Here is a 22694-nt window from a genome sequence, read left to right as displayed (position 1 = left end):
TGTTTACAGTTTATATTCTCCTGAGAAGACACTAGAGTTGAACATCAATAAAAGATGAGGCAGAAAAGGACAGTTCTCTCTGTTATATTATAACGATGCAAAGACAACACTATTTTTTCAAATTGAATTGTTAAATGTGACCATTGTAATGGAAAACACAATGACTCATTTGCACAGACATTTAAAATACATCTAAAAGTGTGTATTTATACAGGATGCCTCATTTCATAGACCTTATATTAACTTTTCATTCATGTTCAGTATCCTACATCACATTTGGCGTAGAGTTATCTTTTCTGTCTGACACGTATAAATGGTTCCTTAGAATTGTTGTGTGACGAATATACTTATTTCATTCTCTCAATTTAGTAATTTGATTCCTCAAATTATGTATTTATTTCCATCTAAATACTAAATAATATCCTTCAATAACTTAGCTGCTTCTCCCTGCTTTCAGTCTTTGTGCTAAGCTTTGGCTGTCGCCATGTTGGTTTTTGGCCGTCGCCATCTTGGTTTTTGGCCGTCACCATCTTGGTTTTTGGACATCGCCATCTTGGTTTTTGGCCGTCACCATCTTGGTTTTTGGACATCGCCATCTTGGTTTTTGGTCGTCGCCATCTTGGTTTTTGGCCGTCACCATCTTGGTTTTTGGCCGGCGCCATCTTGGTTTTTGGCCGTCACCATCTTGGTTTTTGGACATCGCCATCTTGGTTTTTGGCCGTCACCATCTTGGTTTTTGGACGTCGCCATCTTGGTTTTTGGACGTCGCCATCTCCATCGCCATCTTGGTTTTTGGACGTCACCATCTTGGTTTTTGGCCGTCACCATCTTGGTTTTTGGTCGTCACCATCTTGGTTTTTGGCCGTCGCCATCTTGGTTTTTGGACGTCGCCATCTTGGTTTCAGCCGTTGCCATCTTGGTTTTTGGCCGTCGCCATCTTCGTTTTTGGCCATCGCCATCTTGGTTTCAGCCGTTGCCATCTTGGTTTTTGGCCGTCGCCATCTTGGTTTTTGGCCATCTCCATCTTTGTTTTAGTTCATACTTCAGTTTCTATCCCTGTATTTTTCCTATAAAAGTAACAATACATTCTCTCCATGTTGTTTTATTGAACAAGTTTTTAATCTATAAAACAAATGTTCCAGAAGGTGGATTAGGTTTTATAATCAGGGACGTCATTCAGGCCGATGTTCAGCCTCAGAGTGACGCCGTGTAGCTGACAGTCAAATTACTGAACACCGACTCCTAATCTTCATTTCCAGCCCAGAGTGATTGACAGGGCGGGAATTAGCACGTCATCGTAAATGAGAAATATGATGCAGGAAGTCTGCTGAGTTTCTTGTGTGTGTGATTGACTCTGTGTGTGTGTGTGTGTGTGTGTGTGTGTGTGTGTGTGTGTGGTTGACTCTGTGTGTGTGTGTGGTTGACTCTGTGTGTGTGTGTGTGTGTGTGTGTGTGTGTGTGTGTGTGTGTGTGTGTGTGGTTGACTCTGTGTGTGTGTGTGTGTGTCCCTCAGGTACCCAGGAAGTCTAAGCTGACCGTCCACAGGAACGTGAGGGATGATGAAGGATTTATTATCAGACACTTTGCAGGAGCCGTGTGCTACGAGACGGTGCGTCCGCAAAACACACACAGCCATCTTTGAAATGAATGTCACACGGAATTATTTATTTACTTTTCTTCGACCGCCGGACGTTAGAAAACTCTCCTGACCGAAGGAAGAGACCGTTCAGATGAGATAGTACAGTTTAGATTAACCCCAAAATCAGATGGAAACCCTGTTGTCTCATATAAACGAGACTGCATGTTTTATATATCTTGTATATGCTGATATGCTTCACATAACAGACTAGACGTCGGTCCCCGGCCAATCATCGCTGGTCGTCTTTCACGACTGATGTCCTCAGGAAAGAAGCGTGACGCTAACGGCAGTAGCTTCCTCACCAGGTTGTTGAAGTGCCTCTGCTATTTCACGCCAGCTTTTTTTTCTTTCTTCACCCTGTCGTGGTCGTCCCTCGAGGAAAGGCGGGGATGTTGTTGCCATGACGTTAGCTCCACAAATCTTTCCTCTGTTTCACGATTCCGCCTCACAGCAACATCGTTCCTCTTTCGCTTTGCCATCGTTTATTGTTGTGCGCTCACGGCGATGACGGAACACGGCGTGGGAAAAAAATAATCAAATATGCTAGACTTTCTGTCGGGACGTTGTGCCATGATACTATGACACACTACACAAGATAAAATGATCGATTGTCACGCACGAAATTCATTGTCCTTTCCCGATCCGAGCCGACACACTAGGACGGCCGTGTCGGGTTGTAATCGGGCTGATATCGTGTAGTCTGAACCGGTCATAAGACATCCTCGGAGTTTGTAAACATGTTCCTAAGTCTGCTTGAAAAAATGTCTCTCTCTTCAGACCAAGTTTGTGGAGAAGAACAACGACGCCCTGCACATGTCTCTGGAGTGTCTGGTCAGCGAGTCCAAGGACCGCTTCGTCCGCGAACTCTTCGAGAACTCCAACAACAGCAAAGACATGAAGCAGAAGGCGGGAAAACTCAGCTTCATCAGCGTCGGCAACAAGTTCAGGGTGAGTTTTAATGTGTTTACCTGAAACTAGAAAATACATGGAGTGCACATGACATGGTAGACCAGTAACTCCCGTGTTCTGAGAGGTAAAATTACTGTTTTTGTCAATGGAGTCTGGTGGCTTTGAAGAGAGCATCGATAACAGATTCTAACGGCTTCTAAACTGATATCAATTCTATAAATTCACAGCAGTACATCTCTTTGCTCCTGTGCTGGTACTCCTGTCTGTTTCTACTAACTCCCATCTACTGTAGGTAACACACTGACTATGGAGAAGTAGCTCATACAACCAAACTCTCCCTTTAAGATGTTCTCCTGGGACCTTTGTTAAGGTGAACCCTGACAGCTTCATCCTGACCATTAGAACCAGCGTGTCAGATCTATATCCTGAACGAAGGTCAGAACCAGGCCCGCATGTTAAAGATGCTGCGCGAAGCGTTTCTAAGCCTCCATAAATCATTGATCCTTGATCAGTTGGTGTCATCAGGACACTTCTGGCACGAGTAGGTTCAGTAGATCTCTCACTGCAGAATGCAGATTTTATGTCCTGTAGTTTAGTTTTGGTCCCTTGAGTTTTGTTTTTCTTGCCTATTTGCACAATTAAAAATAGATTAAAGAATAGATGAGACAACATTCTTGTATGTTTTTTCACAGATCGTACTTTTTGATCTACCTAGTTAAGGTTAAGTCGTCGGGCGACGAGTCTCGCGATGTTGATATAAACGACTCATTCTAAGCTAACAAAAACATGATTCTTATTGTCAGATGATTATAGACTAAAGAAAACATACTTATTAATATTATATTCCAGTTCTGCCAATTGATCCCCCGAAATGCTACAAACTGGTCCTTTAAGAAATACAGCATCACATCTTTGTTTCAGCCGTCACCATCTTGGTTTCAGCCGTCGCCATCTTGGTTTCAGCCGTCGCCATCTTGGTTTTCGACCGTCGCCATCTTGGTTTCAGCCATCGCCATCTTGGTGTTTGACTGTCGCTGTCTTGGTTTTTGGCCATCGGCATTTTTTTTTTTTGGCCGTCACCATCTTGATTTTTGGCCGTCGCCATCTTGGTTTCAGCCGTCGCCATCTTCGTTTTTGGCCATCGCCATCTTGGTTTCAGCCGTCGCCATCTTGGTTTTCGACCGTCGCCATCTTGGTTTCAGCCATCGCCATCTTGGTTTTTGGCCGTCGCCATTTTTTTTTTTGGGGCCGTCTCCATCTTGGTTTTTCGCTGTCGCCATCTTGATTTTTGGCCGTCACCATCTTGGTTTTTTGGCTGTCGCCATCTTGGTTTTTGGCCGTCACCATCTTGGTTTTTGGCGTCTCCATCTTGATTTTTGGTCGTCATCATCTTGGTTTCTTTCACAGATCGTACTTTTTGATCCACCAATAAGGTATTAACTTAAGGTAACTAAGCTGAGTGGTATTGCGATGAGATGAGATCTGAAGGTCTGAAGCACTTCCTTTAATTAAAGCCTTTAATAAAGTTAATTAATGTTTTGACAGACAGAACTAAAAATCTAACCAAATTCATATCCTTATCAAAAACAACTATGATGATGTTGATATATTGTATAAATCTGAAATACTGATATCGGTATTAGACTCAGAACTCCAGAAATCGTCTGTAACTTCCTCTCAGAGGAACACAAAGAGCGTCTCCGTCGGTACAGAAGGTGAACTCCTCTCTGTGAAATGTTCCAGAGTACATTCAGACATCAGACAACAGAGAGCAGCTTCTTCTTCTTCTTTGTTGTTACGGAGCTTTCTTCTTCCTCCACTGTGACTCATCCAGCTCAGCATCTCACCTTGATATGTGCCCTAATGTGTCACCTGACCAACGGCAAAAAAACAAAAACCCACAGCGCTCGGCTCCACTCCATCATGTCTCCTGAAAACAGAGGGGGAAAGAAGCCCTTAACCCGAGGGAGTGATGGCCGGCGGTGTTATCAGAGAGCAGCGTGGTGGACAGTACAGGCAGCGGAGGGGATGTTTGATGGTATTCACAGGAACACTGCTGTCTTTGAAGCACACACATATTTGATCCTTCTCATGCGTACGGAGACGTGATTTATATGTGCGGTACGTCGCTGAGACTGTACAGACGCTGTCCATCACCGAGGTGTTAGATCCTGCTCTTTGAAGTCAGTCAATCCTCCATTTATATAAACACTGCATTGGGTTTTAATCCAGGGAGAGGGTTCTCAACTACGTCCTTAAGGTTATTGTTTGTTATGTATATTAGACTGTAAGTAGGAGAGACATGTAGGGGAAGAGAAGGAGGAAGAAATGTGAGGAGGAGGAGGGTATATAGTGGTATCTTACACCCGGCGCAAAGCGGCACACAGCACAACTGTCATTGCTCGTTTCAGACCGACGCAATTCTCATTTTCACGCCCAGCGCCCACGTTGTGTAAGTACCAAATATACTTGTGCCCATCTGTGCACCCATGGGCGTGTTGGTCTTAAAATGAACAACAACCTGGTCTAAAGTCTGGTGCAGTATTTTCCTGCTATTTAAAGGCTCCATTATTCAGATAGTAAGATGAGTCCACAGGCAGGTTCACAACACGCGAACACGCTCCTCCTCTTCAGTTAAAAACAGTGTCGGCGAGAGAACAATGTTTTTATTTATGTTCAGGAAAACACTAAATTCAGGCGTCAGATGACAATTCAGAATATAATAATATAATAACGTAAGGCTCTCAGGCGTTCTGTATTGATCAACCTGCTGCGCTCTCTGTGACCACCTTGACCAGAGAGATCACGGTGGTCACGCGCCTCTGTGGCGTCTCCTCCCATCATCCCTCTGTGTGTGCAAGTTTGCGGGCCCTCTCCCTCTAAACGGCGCCGTTTTGAGGTTGATGGATCCGCGCGTTACGCACCGCCTCTCCGCCGGTACTCAGCTGTACGCCGGTGCGTTAAGGATCTCTCTCTCAATACATGTTTATCATATTTAGCCTAGTGCTATCATCTTATAATTCCCTTTTCACCCCCGTGCCAACTGCACCGGTTAAATAGGTTATCGGGTCATTTGATTGGGAGATGGCGAAGGCAGACGGTCCACCGGCACTTTCACTTCACGCACGATCAGATCCGTTTCCTCAGCAGAAAACCGCTCGCTTCTCCAATTTTAAGAATCCGCCTTTTATATAGCAATGCGCCAACGTGCAGGCGCACCTGTCTTCTAAAGGGAATGTGAGATGACACTCTGATTGGTTTACTTCCTGTTACGCCCAAAACACACCTGTGATTAATGAAGAGACTAAATACGACCCCTCTGCACCGTGCGCCTCACTTTGCGCTCAGATTTTGCGCCGTTTAACTAGCAAAAGTGGAGTTGGACTCTTGCAATGCCCTTTATCGTAGATCATAATAATCAAGCCAGAAGTTCATTAATAAACAGACTGAAACTGAAACTGATGCCAAACAACAAACAAACACTCAGTTCAAATCTTTAAATGTGTGTCTGTTTTAGAAAGTCACCTGAAAGCATCCTGCTGTTCTTGTGGAGGATTGCAGCGTGGAGCCGGTCTCAGCCGGACTCAGGGGGGATTTGGAGCGGAGTAGATTGAGTTCTTATTACCTGTGAGCTCTGTTACCTGTAGTGTTTTCCTAAAGCCTCGTCATCCCGCCGGCTCTGGCCTCCGGGTCGCCTCTCTCTCTATCCCGGCTCTGATTAAAGGTCAAAAGGTGTAGAGGAGGATCCGCGGGGGGAAAATGAGCAGCGATAAATCTGAGTCGCTGGTCGAGGTGACGGGAAGAGGCTGCGGCGACGGAGGCGAATCGCGAGGCGTGGTGGAGGGACATGTAGGTTTTCATTATAACCAGACAACGTAGCTTCGTCCCAATAACGGGGACTGAATACATCATAACAAGTGTGTCCTATTCTAAAGGCTCATCCAGACACGGCTCATAATAACCTTCTTTAGCCTGAATGTGGATCCTGTTCCTAGCTGAGCACCGCGGGGTCCATTCTGATCCTCAACAGGTCACACTGTCTGTCGTTAATCTGCAGCACATGAGCAGGACGGATGAAAACACCACTCGCCAACCTTGACACCTTAAATATAGGAAGGATTTCAGAACCAAAGTCGGGGGTCTGAACGTCCTCCACCAGAAAGATTTGAGCTTCAGAGACTTTGTCTCCTGCCTTCTGGTGACTTTTAAAGAGTGAAAATAATAAGTACACACCAACAGCATGTTTTAATTTGACCTTTAATTCTCAGGAAAGAATAGAGAATAATTCGTCCCCCCCCGGCGTGAACTTGTATGAATCTCTGGTATAAACTAATATTCATCAGTTTTTATTCATTATTATACCGCAGCGATAACGTAGTTGTCCGTCCGTCCTCGTTTCCGGAACAGAACTTGGAAATAATTTAATTTAGGAACTTCAAATTTGGTCTGATGGTTGACAGTGTGGTCTAGTTGTGCCTTTTGGGGGTTAGAAGTCCAAGGTGCCCTAAATTTTTTGATAATAACAAGCTAGATTGTGCTCAATAGACTAATTCCATTAGTTCCTAAAGGGTTAAACCTTTGGCCCTTCGACAACAGCACCACTACGCTCTGAAACACATTATTTCCAACGGCTGGTGCTGCGCCACAATGGCATTTTGCCACGTCAAGCAAAGCCCAACTTTGGGCGCTGTGTGCTGCACGCTGCAGCGAGCACAGCTCAAACGTGAGTCACAAGCATAGACTGTTCTCTTCTGCCGGGAAACGACAGTGTGTGTAGCTCTATTGTCGTCCGGGTGGGAACGGTAGAGCCTTTAGATGCTGCACCGTTCCAGAAACAGGTGGAGATAAGGAAAAGGAGAAAGAAAAAAGTGTGAAAATTTACCATAAATCGGAAGAAATGCGGGAGAATTGTGACGCCGGGAGGAAATTTGCAAAGTTGCATGTTCTCGAAGCCAAACCGCCTCTGTCTGCTCTTTGATTGGACGTTACTGTTGTTAGAACATCAACCAAAAGGACTCAGATATGATGATGAAGTCAGATTATTCAGCCGTTAGTGGACGAATGAGAACACGGCTGTTATGCTAATCGCTGCTAGCAGCCGCCGCCGCCGCCGCGTCCTCTCTACAACCTGTCACTGTTTGATCGCCGTTTGTTCGTCTTTACCGCGCTCTCTCCTCTCGTTCCATTATTGACCCTAATTAGTTCACATTAATTAACGTCTACATATATTTACATTCACAGAACGCAGATGCTCTTCACGTCCACGGTCACGTGACAACGTTGGCTTTAGAATGAGCTTGAATAATTCATCACCAACACGACGAGTAATGAGAAGTTATAGACTGGAGAAAGTTATTGTTGGAATATTAATGATTCATCAATAATAAAATAGTTTGATGAATGAAGCATTTCTTTTGTAAAACTCTTTGTTTAGTTTATAATTCATACTTTAAAATAATTCATGACGTGAAAAGAAATATGATGAAATGAAAACGCTGTACGTTTTTAATGTTCTTCCATTAAAACAAAGAGGAAACCTCATCACCTTATTATCAGAAGCAGAAGCACCGCCCGACTGGGCCGCAAAGCTGGAGAAAACGGACTACCCGCAGTTCAGCCGTTGAACAAAGATGTCGATGATGCACATTTCTAAACGCTGTGCTTATCAGCAGCGCTGCCCTGCTGGTGTTCACTGTGACTCACATCAAATAGAAAGAATTAATCCTTCTTGACCCTCGACAGCCTGCAGACTCGGAGGTTTCCTGTTAATGCATACTGAACTGAGAGGCTTTATCACGGACTCTTCTTCTCTCGTCCACTCAGCAGCATCTTCAGCTCCGAACCGTCTCAGATTAATGGTTTCCTCTTGTTGAAGACAGTAATATAATAACAACACATTGAAAGTCTGGGTCTGTCCGTGCAGAGAGGACCGTCGTACAGGAGGCTGTTGGTGCCTCCTGACTGCCAGTGAAGTGTTGTATCATTACAGATCAGGAGATTTCAACCCTGACTTAACCGTTTTAACTAGGGATGCACCGATACCACTTTTTGTCAGACCGAGTACAAGTACTGACATTTGGGTACTCGCCGATACCGAGTACCGATACGAGTACCGATACGAGTACTTCTCTGTGCCTAAAGACCCTCGCTAACAGCCAGCTGGAGGGTGTGAGCGACACACGGCAGGCTGGGGAGTCCCGCATACGAGGCGACGCGCCGCCACCGGCTCTAGGTCGGCTCGGAAAGGCAGGTGCTTCCCGGGGCCGTGGACAAAGTGTCACCAGGGCGGACTGTCCTCAGTGTGCCCCAACCGCGTCGTGCCCCCAGGGCGGGGCTCGGCCCACCTAAAAGGCGCCATGGGTCTGCAGCGATGTCGGCAACCCACCCGACCCGTCTTGAAACACGGACCAAGGAGTCTTAACGTACGTGCGAGTCAGAGGGTGCAAGCAAAACCCTGTGGCGCAATGAAAGTGAGGGCCGGGGCGCGCCGGCTGAGGTGGGATCCCGACCGCCACTGGAGGTCAAAACCTCCACAGAGCACCTTTAAATTTGCCAAATAACTGTAGAAAGTCTCTCTTTCTCTTCTTCAGGATAAACTTCAAAGTGTTTGCATTTATTTTTCTTCCTTTTGCTATTTGGTGTGCAATTTATTTATTATTATTTTGTACATAAACATATATTATTTGAAGTTATATAGAAGCGTGTATAATGTTATAACTGGTGCTTTTCTTTTGGTTTGGTACACAGTATGTGTTATATGAGATACAGCTGTGTCTTGTTGGATGTTTTTGGAAATAAAAGTAAACTACATGAACCAGATGTCAATGTGAGTCTTTGTCTCGGCCTGTTGAGGTTCACATAAAGTCTACCTTTGATTTGATCACACAGAAACATAAACGTCTCTTCTTCTTCTTCTTCTTCTTCTTTGTGCAGACCCAGCTGAATCTCCTCCTGGAGAAGCTCCGCGGCACGGTCAGTGTTTCCTCCTGATGATTTCATGTTAGAGCTGCAGTAAAGATGAGTTTCTGTTTCTCTCCTCCCCCCCGAGACGCTCAGAGCATCATGTTCCTGACTCACACTGAGATGGATGTCATGAATTCCTGATTCGGTTCTGCTGTTACTGTAATGATTGCTGTTTCTCTCTCTCTCTCTCTCCTGCAGGGCTCCAGCTTCATCCGCTGCATCAAACCAAACCTGAAGATGGTCAGCCACCAGTTTGAAGGAGCTCAGATTCTCTCCCAGCTGCAGTGCTCCGGTCAGTGGGACTTTCTGTTTAGATCTAGGGTTGATAGAGTTCCTGAGATTCCCTGGAATGTGGATAATTAATCATATAATGAAGTGTATTCTAGTTTTATGATGTTATTCTTTATATTTCTCAAATTACGTGGTAAAACAACATACCTTCTCCTGCGGCTGCACGATTACGGCCAAAATGATAATTCAGATTTATTTTGATAAATATTGAGATCACGATTATTCATTGATTTTAAGAGACAAAATATTTTTAATGCAATTTCTCATTTAAATACAACATAGCGCTGCTTTCACTTCCATGTTGTGCTAAATTCCAACCGTCAAAACCTCTAAATGTTATTCTATTATATTGTTATTGTCATCTGTAGTGGCTATTTGCATAAAAACACACAATTCAAATGATTAGGAAATAAAATATTGCATTTTTATTTAAATATTTACATGCTTTGATTAAAAAAATCTTGGCATTAGTAGTTGTAGTTCTATATTATAAGCTGACCTTTAGTGTAACAAAGTTAATATCTATCTATTGTCTATTTTATATTGCTTAAGATTAAACATCTGGATTCATTCAAGTTTCTCGCCAAAAACTACATTTTAGAAGATTACATTTGAACGCATCATGATAGCGTTTAATTTCCCACTGCCTCGTACTTGATTTACTGAGTAGAGCTTGAACGCACCATAATCACCACATGAATGAATTACAGTCTAATACGTTTCTGAATAAGTTAGTTGTTCCAGATGTTTTTAAGGTTGTTCCTCCCCGGCTTATTCCGACGACATGTTGTGTGTGTGTGTGTGCGTGTGCGTGTGCGCGTGCACGTGCACGTGCATGTGACGTTACTGACTAAGCGTTCTTTCAGGGCCGTTCACATATTGCATCTTAAAACGTGAGGAAAACACCAGCCGTGCTGCTTTCATCCTTTTATCAAAGGTGCTGTGGAGGTTGCGCTCCTGGTGCGCCTGCCGTTACTAGGCAACCAAAACCTGCGTACTGCGATGACTACGATGACGACGATGATGATGATGATGATGATGTAGTTGCGGTAATTTAGCAGCAAAAACCTCACTGACTAAACTAAACACAATCAAAACAAACATGATGGATTTCCAGCACCGTAAATCCCTCACAGTCGTTTTGTTTTGTCTGGCTGATCTTTCACCCGGATGTTGTGACGTCCGGTCCAAAGATCCTTTAAGAAAATCTAAACTGAAACGATATCTGGTCGTCTGGTTAAAAAAAACTAATAAAAATAAATGTAAATTTATTTCAGTTTTAGTTTTTTAGCTTGAATATACCCCCGCCGAGCTTCATCCGTCTCATCCAGTACATCCTGTCTCTTCTTGTTCCTTCCACACAAACAAACTGTTATTTAGTAAAATACAAGTCTTCAGCTCCGCAAAATAAACAGTAGAACAATAAATAGAGAGAGATAAAGAACCGACCAAGGACAAACAGAGGGACAGAACACCTCAGCAGTGACTCACCATCCAAAACATTTACAACCAACAAAAACAAACTCTGAAGAACTGAAGTTCACCTCGTCGGTTTCTAAGAAACGCTGTTGAAAAGTGCTTTTCTTTAACTTACCATTATTCAGTAAATGTTGATTACACAATGTAATAGCTATAGAATAATGCCGTCCGTCCTTCCGTCAGTCCGTCTTTCCGTCCTTCTGTCAGTCTGTCCTTCCGTCCGTCCTTCCGTCCTTCTGTCAGTCTGTCCTTCTGTCAGTCCTTCCATCAGTCCGTCTTTTCGTCCGTCCGTCCTTTCGTCCTTCCGTCCGTCAGTCCTTCCTTCCGTCCTTCCGTCCGTCCTTCCGTCAGTTAGTCCTTCCATCCGTCCTTCCGTCAGTCCTTCCGTCCGTCCTTCCGTAGGGTCCTTCCATTAGTCCTTCCGTCCGTCCTTCCGTCAGTCCTTCCGTCCGTCCTTCCGTCAGTCCTTCCGTCAGTCCTTCCGTCAGTCCTTCCGTCAGTCCTTCCGTCAGTCCTTCCGTCCGTCCTTCCGTAGGGTCCTTCCATTAGTCCTTCCGTCCGTCCTTCCGTCAGTCCTTCCGTCCGTCCTTCCGTCCGTCCTTCCGTTCGTTCTTCCGTCCGTCCGTCAGTCCTTCCGTCAGCCCTTCCGCCAGTCCTTCCGTCAGTCCTTCCGTCAGTCCTTCCGTCAGTCCTTCCGTCAGCCCTTCCGTCAGCCCTTCCGTCAGTCCGTCCGTCAGTCCTTCCGTCAGCCCTTCCGTCAGTCCTTCCGTCAGTCCTTCCGTCCGTTCGCGTGTCACACTTTCGTTTCCGGAGCAGAACTCTGAAACTATTTAACGTAGGAACTTCAGATTTGGTGTGCAGGTTGGCAGTCTGGTCTAGTTGTGCCTTTTGGGGGTTAGAAGTCCAGGGTTCCCAAAATGTTTGCGATTTTGGCCAAAAACTGTGATTTTCTTCGACTTCTATTTCGTTTCCGGAGTAGAACTCAAACTCTTGTCTTCTACTGACTTCATCCTGAGGATGGTGAGCTAATTACAAGATAGATTGTGCTCAATAGACTGATTCCATTTGTTCCTAAAGGGCAAAACCTTTGGCCCTACTTTAGTAGTGGTCAAGCAGTGAGCGGTGGAATGTGATGCTCACTTTTGCCTTGTTGTTATAGTGTAGTTTTTTACCGTGATATCAGATTGGGTGTGGAGAATCGTGGAGTTTCACAGGTGTTGGTATCGTCTACTTAAAGTATGGTATTGTGACGTCCCTTAGATAACATGTTCGTCCTTCTCCAAAGTCCTTGGCTGCCGTTATTTCCTGTGTCCTGTGTCGTAGATCCAGATTTCTGTCTTGTGATGCTGCTTTGTGACTTCAAAACCATCTTCTTAAACTTTCCCCCAAATCAAACATCCAGTTTCCCCCCCCCCCCCCCCCCCCCCCCCCCCATCCCTCACCTCAGATTTAGAAGAAAAGAAATGATGAGCTCGCGTTTAATATCCTCAGAGAGTCCGATTATGCTTCCATCCACACAAACTCAACGATGCCCTGCTCAGATACGGAACCCCGCCAAGCTCTTTATCACTTTTATTGGACTGGGAATCGAAGCGTCGATAGTTTGGATTAGACGGGGGAGTACCGACATGACACTGCCGGGTTCATAATGGGGATGTTCCCCTTCATTGTAATAACTTTGGTGATCCTCTGACTTTTCATCTAGCGCCATCGTCAGGTCAAACCTGGATTATGACCAAAATTATGACCAAATTCCTGCAAAACTAATGAAAGTCTGTATAAAACCAATCAGTCGGACGACAACCTGGACTCAGAACACAGCTGGCAAAACTTTGATTTAAATCAGGAACTAACTGCTCAAAGAATAAATAAACCAAATTATGAATCTGACCAGATGTCAGCTTTTGGTACTTGAGAGTTTTTGATACTTGTAAACCCTTTAGACCCTTTTAGTGTCGACGTCATGATGACGTCACGATGTTAGCTGGCTCCGCCCACTAAACACCTCACCATGTTAACTAACAGAAAAGGGGCCAATATAAGGAACTTGAACTTAACTTGAACTTCCTGTCCGATGAGATTCTCCTTCCTGTCCCCGGTAGGTATGGTGTCGGTGTTGGACCTGATGCAGGGCGGCTTCCCCTCCAGGGCTCCCTTCCATGAACTCTACAACATGTACCAGCAGTACATGCCTCCCAAACTCTGCCGCCTCGACCCGCGCCTCTTCTGCAAGGTCAGTCCTCCGAGCCCCCCCCCACGTCGCTGGCTCCGATCCCAGCCTTTTGTTATCATCTCAATACAGCCACATTTCCATATTTATTGATGTTTCTACGTGTTTGTGTTTGCAGGCTTTATTCAAAGCTCTGGGACTGAATGAAAACGACTACAAGTTCGGCCTGACCAGAGTGTTTTTCCGGCCCGGGAAGGTGAGACCTTTATGAAAACCTGCTCTATTCCCTCTGCTCACGAGCTAATAATGGTATTGTTCCCCCCAACAGAAAGACAATAGATTCAGAGGGAGAGCACATTAGTCATTTTGGCTGCTGAGGTGAGGTGAGAGCAGAACCAGAGCCAACAGATGGGTTTTTATTCCTCCACCAGATGAATAATTCATCACATTTGGGTTAGACATATTGGTTTCCAGGGAGTGGAGGGGGGATTTGTGGAAGTGTGTGCATTTGTTGCAGAGGACCTGAGTACACAGTGTGCAGGACAAACTGTAACTGTGACACTGTAGATTTAACTCCCAGGAATGAATTAATACTAACGTCCTCTGTAGGCTGAACTGGGATGCTTTCATTACTCGTCACGTCCCCGAGGAAGCATCAGGGATGTGATGTTTGCTCCGGGAGGCGGTGATGTACCTCCAGGATAGACGTCACATGCTACTTGTAAAATAAGTGTTTTAGCCGGCGAGGAGCCACCGATGGTTGGAGGCTCTCTATGCAAACGTGGTGGTGTGAAGAAACCAAACTGGGTAAACTGACAATAAGGACACATGAAGGAAATAATAATGTGAACTCAGCAGCGGCAGACTCTCAAGGTTCTGCAGTCAGAGGTTTACAGAGGATCACAACACAACAAATATCAGCTGCACCGCCTCAGAGTAGCTCTCAGCAGACTTTTAAATCAAGTGTAGTAAGTGTTAGAAAGCATTCAGCAGCGCCGCTATTAAATCTGACTTTGTTGTTATAAAAGATGCATGACTGACGAAGAGAAAACCGAAGAGCTCAAATAGAAATAAAATATATACGTTCATGCTTCTGGCCATGGTGAGTGAAATATGGAATGGATTTTCACAGCCTGCAGATACTAATCTGTAATGCTTTGACAGTAGGAACGGGGGTTTGGCAGTATGATGATAGACGTTGAGGAAACCACCGGAGGTTTTGCTTCACGGTTAGTGTGGATAGATGCATCTATCCTCCTGATTTACAGTCTCTGATTGTGTTGCAAATCAGTGAGCTGGACTTTTTACTGTAGGGTTTATAGGATTTTTACATCAGTGTGATGAGGAACCTTGATTTTTATGTGTTTAGGTATCTTATACGGCTGTCTACGACGGCGTATCAGAAGCCTTACGAAGCCTGGGGAGGGGGCTGATATTCAGAGAAAAATGGATAGATGGATATTCTCTGAGATTAAAGTCATGAATTTATGAGTAGAAGTCACAAATTTACAAGAAAAAAAGTCAAAAATTTATGAGAAACATAACTCAGATGGATATTATTTGTGATTAAAGAGGTAAATTTACAAGAAAAAGTCACAAATATATGAGAAAAAAGTCATACATTTACGAGAAAAAAACGTATTTTATTAGAAAAAACTTGGATATTGTCTGAGATTTACGTCATAAATTTACGAGAAAAAACCCACAGAATTTACTAGAAAAACATGGATATTCTTTGAGATTAAATTGGAAAATGTACGAGAATAAACCTTGAATACGCTGAAATTTTGAAGTGATACAGTTACAAGAAAAAACTCAGATTTTACTAGAAAAAACATGGATATTCTCTGAAATGAAAGTGGTAAATATACAAGAAAAACTCATAAATTTACAAGAAAAAAAAATATTTTACAAGAAAAAATCGTGGATATTCTCTGAGATTTTGAAGTAATACATTTTCGAGAAATAATCTCTAAAACAAATTGTTCAAGATCACTTCACTTTGCAAGGTCGGATCAACCTCGTCACACCACCGACGCCGTCCTTACCATATGAACACTACTTTAGGCACAACGAAATTCAAGACAGCGGCTGGCATTACCACGGTTTCTTGCAAATGTATGACTTTTTAATCTCAGAGAATGTTCAAGTTTTTTTTTGTTTTTTTTTAATTTGTGAATTTTTTCTTGTAAATCTGTGATTTTAATCTCAGAAAATGTCTGAGTTTGTTCTGGCAAATTTATTATTTTATAATCTTAGAAAATATAAAAAAATGTTCTTGTAAATTTACCACTTTAATCTCAGAGAATATCCACATTATTTTTCTCATAAAATCTGAGTTTTTCCTCATAAATGTATTAATTTTGTTTCCTGTGAATTTGTGACTTTTTTTTCGTAAATGTACCGCTATAATCTCAGAGAATATCCAAGTTTTTTTCTTGTAAATTTACAACTTTAATTTTGGAAATTGTGCATTTTTTCTTGGAATATTAACCCTACCCCGGCTCCTTCATTTTTTTTTAATTTACATTTTTTTTTTAACCTATAGTGGCCCTAATATGCCGTCGTATGTCACTTTTAAAAAAAAGAAAAAATCTAGCCAAAACCAAATTAGCTAATTCTAAAATACGTAAAACACACAGTATATTAATATTATATATTTTATTATTATTATTATTATTATTGAACCCATCCTCTGGTACTGCGCTACCTGCTATTTCAACACACCCTCACCAAAAGAAACAAGCTCCTGAAATTCACCAACATGTCTCCTATAATAATTGGCCTCCCTCCGCTCCCAACCTGCAGCCCTCATTGATCCCTGACCTTACGACCCCTGCAGCTCCTTCTACCCATGCTTCACCTTCTACCTCCTCTCTGGCTGGAGATACAGACGATCAATCTGCAAAACAAATGTCTTTGGGGGGAGTTTACTGCCTTAACCAGCCTGTAACGGAGTTGTGTTGTTGTTGCTTTACACCGTGTTGTGTTTCGTGTTTGATTGTGTACAGACTGTGATTTCCTCTATAGAGGGACAATAAAGAATAAATCAGAATCTAGATCAGTTTGTGTGAGGTTGAGTCTGTCCATCTGGTCCGAGAGAGAAGAGCTGAGATTTACCTCCTGTTCAGGAGATAAAGCTCGTTTATGTAATTACAATTAGCTGCAGTGAGTGGACGTTAGTGGACGTTAGTGGAGCTATCGCTCTGCTGTAAGGCAGTCGCTTTTTACAAAGTCAGCAAACACTTTCTCCATCTATGTTATTGAATCTAAAACGATTCCTTCTCAGATAGTCCTAATGGGCTTTAAGATACTTCAGTAAACTTCATCCATCTGGTGTTTTATTAACGTCTCTCAGTGTTTCTCAGGTCGTAGAAGACTAACGGGTTGTTTTACTGCTCTGACTACGTACCTCTCTCTCTTCTGTTTCAGTTTGCAGAGTTCGACCAGATCATGAAGTCGGACCCGGACCACCTGGCGGAGCTGGTGAAGAAGGTCAACACGTGGCTCATCCACAGCCGCTGGAAGAAGTGCCAGTGGGGCGCTCTGTCCGTCATCAAACGTAAGCAGTAGATGTGACGGGGCAAAGTAAAAAAATGTTATGCAAAATGTATGTATATATTTATTATTGTAAATCAATTAACAACACAAATCAATGACAGATATTGATCCAGAAACCCTCACAGGTACTGCATTTAGCATAAAACAATATGCTCCAATCATAACATGGCAAACTGCAGCCCAAAAGGCAACAACAGCTGTCAGTGTGTCAGTGTGCTGACTTGACTATGACTTGCCCCAAACTGCATGTGATTATCATAAAGTGGGCATGTCTGTAAAGGGGAGACTCGTGGGTACCCATAGAACCCATTTACATTCACTGATCTGGAGGTCAGAGGTCAAGGGACCCCTTTGAACATGGACATGACAGTTTTTCCTCGCCAAAATTTAGCGTATCTTTGAAGCGTTATTTAACCTCCTTCATGACAAGCTAGTAGGACATGGTTGGTACCGATGGATTCATCAGGTTTTATAGTTTCATATGATACCAGTATCTTCACTCTAGCTTTAAAACTGAGCCGCTACAACCGTAAAATCACAATTAATGCGTTAAAGTAAATGAGTGGCGTTTGTCAGCCCTACCTCTTATATACAGTCTGTGGTTTATACACAGTGTCTGTTTGCTGCCTGTCGCTCCTCTCTGTCGTCACTTTCACCACATTTACTACTTATCCTTCCCAGACATTTTTTTTGGAGATCCGATCATGCAAACAAGAGATGGATCATTATGCACAGATGGCTCACAGAAATCCCCGGGGGGGCCTTGTGGACGGAGCACAGTGCAAACCGTGAAAACAAACCCTCGGCGCCGAGCAGAGCTGCTCTTAATAACGTGGGCTTGAGCTCCTGGAGGAGTGGCATGTCTTGTGTTTATCAGTCACAGCGCTCTGCCATCATAACACTTCTAACTCTGTTTCTGTCTTTCTCTATTAATCTCTTCATATCTCTACCAATATATCAATCCTTTTCTCTTCCTCGTCACGTCACTCCATCTCTCTCTCTTTGTTCTCTTTATCGATCAAAATGAGCTTCATCAGCAGCAACTGAGCAGAAGCAAGTGTTGCCAGAGCATATCATCATATCCCGTTAAATGAATGTATGAATGTGTCTTATAATGTTACAGCAGCAGTTAGATGATCCTCATTGGATTTATAAAGTACCACCAGTCTGTGTTCAGTAAATGCAAAGTCAGTTATTGATGGCGTGGACGTTAAATATTCTGAGGCCACAACAAGATGAAATGAAATTTGGCAGCAAAGTGGCGATGTTATCGATCTCCGTCTCTATTAATCTTTCACCCGTCACCTCTCCGGCTCTCCAGCTCTTCTTTTTTATTATCACTCTCTCTCTCTCTCTCTCTAAATTCCTCAATTCAGTTCAATTCAAACTTGCTTCATTGGCATGACGGATAAAAACATCCATACTGCACAAGAATCACGCAGACATTTTTTCTTCCGTCATTTTTTTGACATTTTTCAGACTTTTTTGTCAGACTTTTTTTCTTCCGACATTTCTTTTCAGAATTTTTTCATTCTTTATTTCTTCCGACATTTTTTTTGACATTTTTCAGACTTTTTTTTCAGACTTTTTTTTTAGACTTTTTTTCTTCCGACATTTTTTTTTGACATCTTTCAGACTTTTTTTTCAGACTTTATTGCCAGACATTTTTTCTTCCGACATTTTTTTTCTGAATTTTTCTGACTTTTTCTATTCCGACATTTTTTCTGACATTTTTCCGACTTTTTTTTTCTGAATTTTTTCCGACTTTATTTCTTCTGACATTTTTTTTTGACATCTTTCAGACTTTATTGCCAGACATTTTTTCTTCCGACATTTTTTTTCTGAATTTTTCTGACTTTTTCTATTCCGACATTTTTTCTGACATTTTTCCGACTTTTTTTTTCTGAATTTTTTCCGACTTTATTTCTTCTGACATTTTTTTTTTACATCTTTCAGACTTTTTTGTCAGACATTTTTTCTTCCGACATTTTTTTTCAGCATTTTTTCTGACTATCTATTCCGACATTTTTTTTGACATTTTTCCGACTTTTTTTTCCAGAATTTTTTCCGACTTTATTTCTTCCGACATTTTTTTTTTGTTGACATTTTTCAGACATTTTTTTCAGACATTTTTTTGTCCGACATTGAACATTGAACTTCAGTTCAATTCAAACTTGCTTCATTGGCACGACGGATAAAAACATCTATTCTGCACAAGAACCACACATAATGCGTCAAGAAAATCAGAAATTCTGCAAATATACCAGACAGAATGTAAACCATTCACCACCGAGTATGGAAGCAAATCAAATTACATTAAGAATGGAGAACATCAACGAGGATGACAGGACATATTTTATAATGATGAAGTTATTCTGAGTAGTTATTAATTTCTCTTTTACTTGGAGACAGAAACTGGCGCCCCCTTCTGGAGCGATGAGGCTAAGAAGGAGCTCACAGGAGGGTGTCGAGCCTTTTCCCCACGAGACCAATTTGTTTCTGTAAAGTGTCGATAGCTGGTGAAAAAGAGTGATAACCGGAGTGCTTCTGGTGTCTCCTCTGGCCTCAGGAGCTCTAGTAGAGGTTGGGACTCTTGGTCTCCTCCAGCCTCAGGAGCTCGAGTAGAGGTTGGGACTCTTGGTCTCCTCCAGCCTCAGGAGCTCGAGTAGAGGTTGGGCCTCTTGAGGATCAATGTCTTGGTTTCCTCTTACGTACATCACTGTTCATTTTGTTAACAAAAACTATGATGACCTTTTTTAACATGACGATCAGGTGACGGCACCGACGTCATTAAACACTAACGGTGACGATATCCAACATGTCATATCACGTTGTACAAACTAGTTCTCTTCTATCGTAACCTGTCCCATTAGGTCTTTTCTTTACCTCCGTTCTTTCTGTCTCTTTCAGTGAAGAACAAGATTTTGTATCGGACCAGCGCCTGTATCAAGATGCAGAAGACGGTTCGGATGTGGCTCTGCAGGAGGAAGCACAAGCCTCGGTGGGTCTCCTCCTCCTCTTCTCCTCCTCCTGCTCCTCCTCTCCTCCTCCTCTTCCTCCTCCTCCTCTTCCTCCTGCTCCTCCTCCTCCTCGTCTCCTCCTTCTTCTTCGTTCTTCTTCCTCTACTCTTTCTTCTTGTTCTTCTTCTACTTTTACTTCGTCTTCGTCTTTGTCTTCTTCTTCGTCGTCTACACCTTGTTGTTGTTGTTGTTGTTCTTCTTCTTCGTCTACTCTTTCTTCTTGTTCATCTTCATCTTCTACTTCTTCTTCTTCTTCTTCTGTCTCTTCTTCGTCTTTTGTCTCTTCTTCTTCTTCTTCCTTTTCTACTTCTTCTTCTTCTTCGTCTACTCCTTCTTCTTCTTCTTCTCTCCTCTTCTTCTTTCCTGTTCTCTTCTTCCTCCCAGTGTAGGACCCAGTGTTTCGGTATCTTGACCCCTATCAGACACTAAAACTCTCTGCCTCTGCTGCCTTACTTTTTAAAATATATTAACCCAACTTAATGGAATTTAAAACAGTTTAAATGTAAAACTTGTTTTTCTGTGTTTTAGCATCGACGGGTTGGTGAAGGTGCGTAACCTGAAGAAGAGGATGGACCGCTTCAACGAGGTGGTGGCCGGGCTGAAGGAGGGCAAACAGGAGATGAGCAAACAGATCCAGGAGCTGGACACCGCCATCGACTCCATGATGGTCAAAATCAAGGTGAGTGAGACGGACTGTTGGACCTCATCTGGCTCTGTGTGTATGTGTGCTATTATTCAACTATGAATTATATATAAAATCCTCCGTATCCGTCAGTGAAAGCTCTTTTTGTCGTGTTGTCTGCTCTGACAGACGTGTGAAGAGTTTTTGTTTTCAGAAATAGGATTTCCACCGTTTTGACAAAAGTGCCACCTACTCTCAGTGAATGATGGACAGCATGAAATTAAACCGAACGCTGGTGCAGTTTGACAGACAGGTGGAGCCGTAAGTCCCTGCTTGACGAAATGAGAACAGATTTGATCCCCAAGAATTAAAGAAATAATATATATATTGAATGATAAAGTCCAGATTGGGATGTTTTTCTTACTTATATATATATTTTTCCACGTGGATAGATGAAGAGATGTTTGACATTATGATTCAGAGATATTTACCCAAACTGATGGAATGAGACTCCTCATTATCATAATGCTATTTGCTGTTAAACTAAATTGTGTGCCTTCCTTTCAGATAATCTTGCCTATGAATGTCATGAATCTTTTAACGTCATACAGTAGTTTGATTTTCATAGTTTAGTGTTGCCGTCTTCTTTGCTTTTCTTACCTGAGAGAGAGAGAGAGAGAGGTCATGGAGGTCTGAGTGTGACAGGTTGCTCTCGGCGGTAAATGTCGGGATTAGGAGGACAAACTGTGGTCGAGGGACTCGGCGGTGAGACGCTGCCTGTCACATCCTGTCCCTGTAGCTTTGTTGTACAGCGACTGGCAGCGCTGACAGCAGATTCGTATGAACATTCATCTGCTGCCAGACGGCAACACGTTTCCCCTCCGCAGGTTTTACACCGCCGCCCCGTCAGCTCTGACGACACCTGAACATGCAGCGACGGTGACCTGTGAGATTCACGATGCTCCGGTAGAGACGTTACAGTCTGGTGCTTCAGTGTCTGTCTGCAGCTCTGACATCTCCGTGATCGCAGTAAAGAACATCCTCAAAGATGTTTGTATATTTTAGTCCCTGATTATAGATGCTGACAGCTTTACTTTGACGACAGGAAATAAACTTGCTGGATGAGATTTATTTGTGTACAACAGGTGATCATCCAGCCGTACCTGCCAACCTTGAGACCTCAAAAACAGGGAGGATTTGCAACAGCATTTTTTGTTGCAATAATTTTTTACTTTTAATTTCGGGCTGTCAACGTTAACGCGATAATAACGCAAATAACGTAAAGTTTTTAAAGCTAGAGTGAACTCTACTTTAACCCTACTGTATTCACACTTCTGTAAATTCTCAAATAATATCCATATGTGTTATTATTTAAATACTTATCTACCTCAATTTAAGAGAAATCCAAGGATTTAATACACATCATATAAGCCTGTATTTTAAGTGTTTTTGGTAGGGCTGTCAAGGTTAATGCAATAATACACGCTAATTTGTTTTAAAGCCACTAATTTCTTAAACGCATTATTGCAATCGATCGAACCTAGAGTGAAGATACTGGTATCATATGAAACTATAAAACCTGATGAATCCATCGGTACCAACCATGTCATACTAGCTGGTCATGAAGGAGGTTAAATAACGCTCCAAACTTATGCAAAATTTTGGCGAGGACAAACTTTCATGGCCTTTTTCAAAGGGGTCCCTTGACCTCTGAGTCAAGTCAGCACACACACACTGACAGCTGTTGTTGCCTGTTGGGCTGCAGTTTGCCATGTTATGATTTGAGCATATTTTTTATGCTAAATGCAGTACCTGTGAGGGTTATTAAAACTAACCCTAACCCCAAAAAATTTCAGAAAAATTTCAGAAAAAAAGTTTGAAAAATGTCAAAAAAAAAAAAAAAAAACAAGTCTGAAAAAAAATCTAAAAAATTTGAAAAATGTCAAAAAAAACAAGTCTGAAAAAAAATCTAAAAAAAAGTATGAAAAATGTCAGAAAAAGTCTGAAAATATCTGGAAAAAAAGTCTGAAAAATGGCCAA

The 22694-nt window shown here is 42.7% G+C and overlaps 1 protein-coding gene across 10 annotated transcripts in view; it reads left to right on the top strand.

Moving 5' to 3' along the window:
* Positions 1 to 22694, top strand: part of LOC141755857 (unconventional myosin-VI-like) — a 131238-nt gene that overhangs the window by 76451 nt on the left and 32093 nt on the right. For all 10 annotated transcript variants that reach the window (XM_074615144.1, XM_074615142.1, XM_074615141.1 and 7 more), the window contains exons 17-25: positions 1514 to 1609; positions 2417 to 2587; positions 9482 to 9520; positions 9710 to 9803; positions 13384 to 13514; positions 13630 to 13707; positions 16884 to 17013; positions 19923 to 20013; positions 20561 to 20711. In XM_074615144.1, coding sequence (XP_074471245.1) covers positions 1514 to 1609; positions 2417 to 2587; positions 9482 to 9520; positions 9710 to 9803; positions 13384 to 13514; positions 13630 to 13707; positions 16884 to 17013; positions 19923 to 20013; positions 20561 to 20711 — 981 coding nt within the window. The remainder of the gene's footprint in view (positions 1 to 1513; positions 1610 to 2416; positions 2588 to 9481; positions 9521 to 9709; positions 9804 to 13383; positions 13515 to 13629; positions 13708 to 16883; positions 17014 to 19922; positions 20014 to 20560; positions 20712 to 22694) is intronic.

Source organism: Sebastes fasciatus, chromosome 18 (genome assembly GCF_043250625.1).
Source record: "Sebastes fasciatus isolate fSebFas1 chromosome 18, fSebFas1.pri, whole genome shotgun sequence".
NCBI lineage: Eukaryota > Metazoa > Chordata > Actinopteri > Perciformes > Sebastidae > Sebastes > Sebastes fasciatus.
This window is presented reverse-complemented; position numbering and strand designations above follow the sequence as displayed.